We start from the raw sequence: 4,469 nt of genomic DNA, 5'->3' as shown, positions 1-4,469 counted from the left end.
TGATCGTACTAAGCATGTGGAGGTAGATCGACACTTTATTAAGGAGAAATTAGATGGACAAGTCATTTATTTCCCTTTTGTCTCTACAGAGGAGCAGTTAGCTGATATTCTTACAAAGGCTCTCTCAGCTAAAGCCTTTCGTAACTCACTTGACAAGTTGGGCATTTGTGATTTGTATGCGCCAACTTGAGGGGGAGTGTTGGCGTGAGTCACGCACCCTTATGGTGCTAGGAATGTAAATATTATATTAGTAGTATTAGCTTCCTAATAGGGATTAGTTTCCTAATAGGTTACTATGTATCATGTATATTAACCCTATTCTTAGGGATGAATGAATTAATCAGAAATTCCCAAATACCTTGTTCTATTTGACTGTTAATAGATGCCAAGTAGATGATTCCTTAAAGTGTAGACCTCATCAAGTTAATCTAATAGAGGTGGTAGAAGAGAAACGGCCTTTCAATAATGGCAAGCTTCCAGAAAAGAGTCACGAAGAAGAAGCAGAAACTGGTCCAGTGACGTTGAGTGTTTATTCCACCTTTGTAACTTCTGCTTATGGAGGTGCTCTTGTCCCAGTCATCCTTCTCTGTCAAGTCCTCTTCCAGGGGCTGCAAATGGGCAGCAACTACTGGATGGCTTGGGGAACAGAGAAGGAAGGTAAGGTCAGTAGAGAGCGATTGATATGGGTGTTTATTATGCTGTCCGGTGGGAGTTCTATCTTCATATTGGGAAGGGCAGTTTTTCTGGCAACTATTGCTTTACAGACATCTCAGTGTCTCTTTCTTAGAATGATAACCTCAGTATTCCGAGCACCTATCTCATTTTTCGACATCACTCCTTCTAGCCGAATCCTGAATAGGGTTAGTTCTATTTTTACCTTTAACTTCTTCATGTTTAATAGATTCTGTTTTGTTGGAGTATATCCTGTTTTTCAAACTAAAGCTTAATTACTGTTATTTCTTAACAAACAAAATGGATTGCAGTCTTCCACAGATCAAAGCACTGTAGACATGGACATTCCTTATAGATTAGCCGGATTAGCATTTGCACTTATCCAACTAATAAGCATCATCGTTCTTATGTCTCAAGTGGCCTGGCAAGTTTTCCTTCTTTTCCTTGGGGTTCTTGGACTCTCCATATGGTATCAAGTAAGAAAACAGCTCGTTTCGAAATAATGTATTCATTGTTTAAGATTTAAGATCTTGGTATTTTCACTCATTCTCATACAAGTAGATTGCAGTTAATGCTCCTTCCAGCTAATATTTTGGTGCTTATGTGTTATATTACATTTTATTTTATTGCAGGCCTATTACATTACCACAGCTAGAGAACTTGCGAGGATGGTTGGAATTCGTAAGGCTCCAATCCTCCATCACTTCTCAGAATCAATCACAGGGGCAGCAACAATTCGCTGTTTCAACCAAGAAAACCGCTTCTTGATGAAGATAATGAACCTCATAGACGATTATTCGCGTGTAGCCTTCCACAATTATGCCACGATGGAATGGTTGTCTGTGCGGATCAATTTTCTGTTCAATGTTGCATTCTTCCTTGTTCTTGTCATTTTAGTGAGCTTGCCAAGGTCTGCCATTGACCCAAGTAAGCCCCTTCAATCATTCACGTTCAGTCAGAAATGAGTTACCAGGAAACATGACTTGAGCATTAAACTTTACTGTCATTCTGTCTTATAGTCCTTTAATTGATTTTTATAAACTTCAAATTTTGAGCTAATGAAAAACTTCTCATATCTCAGGTTTGGCAGGACTGGCAGCTACCTATGGTTTGAACCTCAGTGTTCTCCAAGCTTGGGTGATATGGAATTTGTGTAATGTGGAAAACAAAATGATATCAGTGGAGAGGATCCTTCAATTCACAAATATACCAAGTGAGGCACCACTAGTCATTGAAGATTGTATACCAAACCCTGAATGGCCAACTGATGGAAAAATTGAACTTAAAAACCTTAATGTTCAGTATGATCCAGCTCTTCCAATGGTTCTCAAAGGGATTAGTTGCACCTTCCCTGGACAGAAGAAAATTGGAGTTGTAGGCAGGACGGGGAGCGGAAAATCCACCTTGATCCAAGCTCTTTTTAGAGTAGTAGAGCCCTCTGGTGGACATATATTAATTGATGGTGTTGATATTTCTAAAATTGGTCTGCAAGACTTGAGATCAAGGTTGGGAATAATTCCACAAGACCCAACATTATTTCAAGGAACCATGAGGACTAATCTGGATCCTTTGCAACAGCATTCAGATCAAGAAATATGGGAGGTTAGGATTGAACTTTTTACTTGAGCTACTGAAATTAGAACACACAAATATATGGTGGTATTTTTATCTTTTTACTAATATTGTGATTGAATGTATAACTCAGGTTCTGAATCAGTGTCGACTCACAGAGATGATTAGGCAAGACCAAAGGCTTCTTGATGCACCTGGTACATAAGAAAAGAAAATATAGTAATCTTTTCAGTTATATACTCTGAATTAAATTTATTTTGTCTTGATCATATATTAGTTAAATTTTATATTTCCTTCCAAAACCTGGATTGCAATACAGTTTCTGAAGATGGAGAAAACTGGAGTGTGGGACAGAGGCAGCTTGTGTGCCTGGCACGAGTACTCCTAAAGAAAAGGAGGATTTTGGTGTTGGATGAGGCTACAGCTTCTATTGATGCAGCGACAGATATTGACTATAAAAAGAGAAACAAGAGGATGCACTGTCATTACTGTGGCTCATCGAATTCCTACTGTTATCGACAATGACTTAGTTCTAGTCCTTGATGAAGGTACTGTGCAATATCCTGAAAGAGGCAAAGCTGTTGCTTCTATGACAGAATTTGAAACTTAAATAAGAACATTCAGTTTTACTTAGATGAAAGTAAAACTTAATACAACATTCCCCTTTGATCACTGAAAACTTAAATACTTTTTAGGTGAAATGATTTGATCATCTTTTTACACTCTTTGATTTGTACAGGAAAGGTTTTAGAGTATGACTCTCCAGCTCGGTTACTTGAGGATAGCTCTTCTGCATTCTCCAAGTTGGTAGCAGAATACTCAAGGAGATCTTCCATGAGCAATTGCTTTAGAGACCTATCTTGAGTATTTGGTATTGAATTGTGGATGACCCTCAACGTACTACTCCAAACTCTAAAAAATGCCTGTGTTCTCCTCGCAATCAAAAGTTTATCTTTGTGGAGTATTGGAATACATTGATACCATGAAGGCTTGTGAATCAATCAGCAGATATTTATCTGGTACATTCATGGATATAATGATGTTGTAGTTGGGTCAAGTAGTAATAATCTACAGCCTAATTGTTAATGGGAGGATGATGTGATTGAGCTGGTCGATAAAGAAGTGCTTTACAAGGGTGCTTACTAGTGAAAATGTGAACTCCTGAAGAAGCTGCTGCTGTGTCCTGAAGAAGCTGATGCTGTGTTGGCACCTCTCAAACTATGTGAGACATGCATAACTCATTTCAGAAGATAGAAGCCTGGAATGAGTAAACTGCAGTACAATGAGTTTCATTTGCTCAGTCAAAACATCTCTTATGGATACTTGCAAGATTGGTTAGGGATTAATAGTGCGCAGCAAATATTCACAGAGCAAAGGTCCATTTTATCTTTGGTGATTGAGAGCAAAGGCCTGTACTGTTTGTAATATAGCAAAGTTGTTACACTATTTCGTTAGCGAGTAAAATTATAGTTCATGTTTTCAACCTTGCCATTCCTTCTGTATAAAGTGGCTATTGTCACTTTGTCAGCCACCATTGCCGGTTAGATAAGAATTATCCTAGTTGTTTTTTTTGTTTTTGTTTTTTTTATATATAGTTGTTGTAAAACAATATTCAAATCAGCAAAGGATTTTGTATTTGACGAACTGATCACTAACAGTCAAAAAAGAACAATTATCAAAGCTTACATCAATGAATTGAGGAACAAGACATGTTTAAAATATATGAAAGATAATCTTTTAAGGCAATTGTTTCCTTACGAGATGGCAACAGCCCTCAGAGAGTGAGCCATTTGTAAAGTAAGGCCAAACTTGTCTTCCATGTTCATAGTCTCAGGTACAACTCCATCTTCAAGCTTCCATTCAAAACAGTTGAGAACTGAACCCAACATCAATGGCAACATTCTCATAGCCAATGGCATACCCGGACATATTCTCCTCCCACCACCAAAGGGAATAAGCTCAAAGTTTCTTCCTAAAACATCGATTTCGGACCCCAAAAATCTTTCCGGCATAAACAAGTTTGGATTGTCCCAAACACTGGAATCTCTGCCTACTGCCCAAGCATTGATCAGAACTTGTGCACCCTTAGGAATAATGTACCCTCCGATTTCTGCTTCTGCACTGGCTTTACGTGGAAGTAGCAATGGCACTGTTGGGTGCATCCGGAATGTTTCTTTGATTACTGCTTGCAAGTAGGAAGTCGAGCAATGTCCGATTCCTCGATT

General features: G+C 38.4%; 1 protein-coding gene and 1 pseudogene across 1 annotated transcript; one reads left to right on the top strand and one right to left on the bottom strand.

The window, feature by feature from the left end:
* Nucleotides 1–89: 89 nt before the first annotated feature.
* Nucleotides 90–3,108, top strand: LOC101293261 (annotated as a pseudogene; the record flags this gene model as incomplete).
* An 890-nt stretch (nucleotides 3,109–3,998) lies between these two features.
* On the bottom strand, nucleotides 3,999–4,406 carry LOC101292964 (geraniol 8-hydroxylase-like). Its single transcript, XM_004310206.1, has one exon. The coding sequence runs from the start codon at nucleotides 4,404–4,406 to the stop codon at nucleotides 3,999–4,001; it is 408 nt and encodes a 135-aa protein (XP_004310254.1).
* Between the last annotated feature and the right edge of the window lie 63 nt (nucleotides 4,407–4,469).

This window comes from Fragaria vesca, unplaced genomic scaffold (assembly GCF_000184155.1).
Source record: "Fragaria vesca subsp. vesca unplaced genomic scaffold, FraVesHawaii_1.0 scf0513160_u, whole genome shotgun sequence".
NCBI lineage: Eukaryota > Viridiplantae > Streptophyta > Magnoliopsida > Rosales > Rosaceae > Fragaria > Fragaria vesca.
The sequence above is the reverse complement of the archived record's forward strand: the minus strand, read 5'-3'. Positions and strand labels throughout refer to the sequence as shown.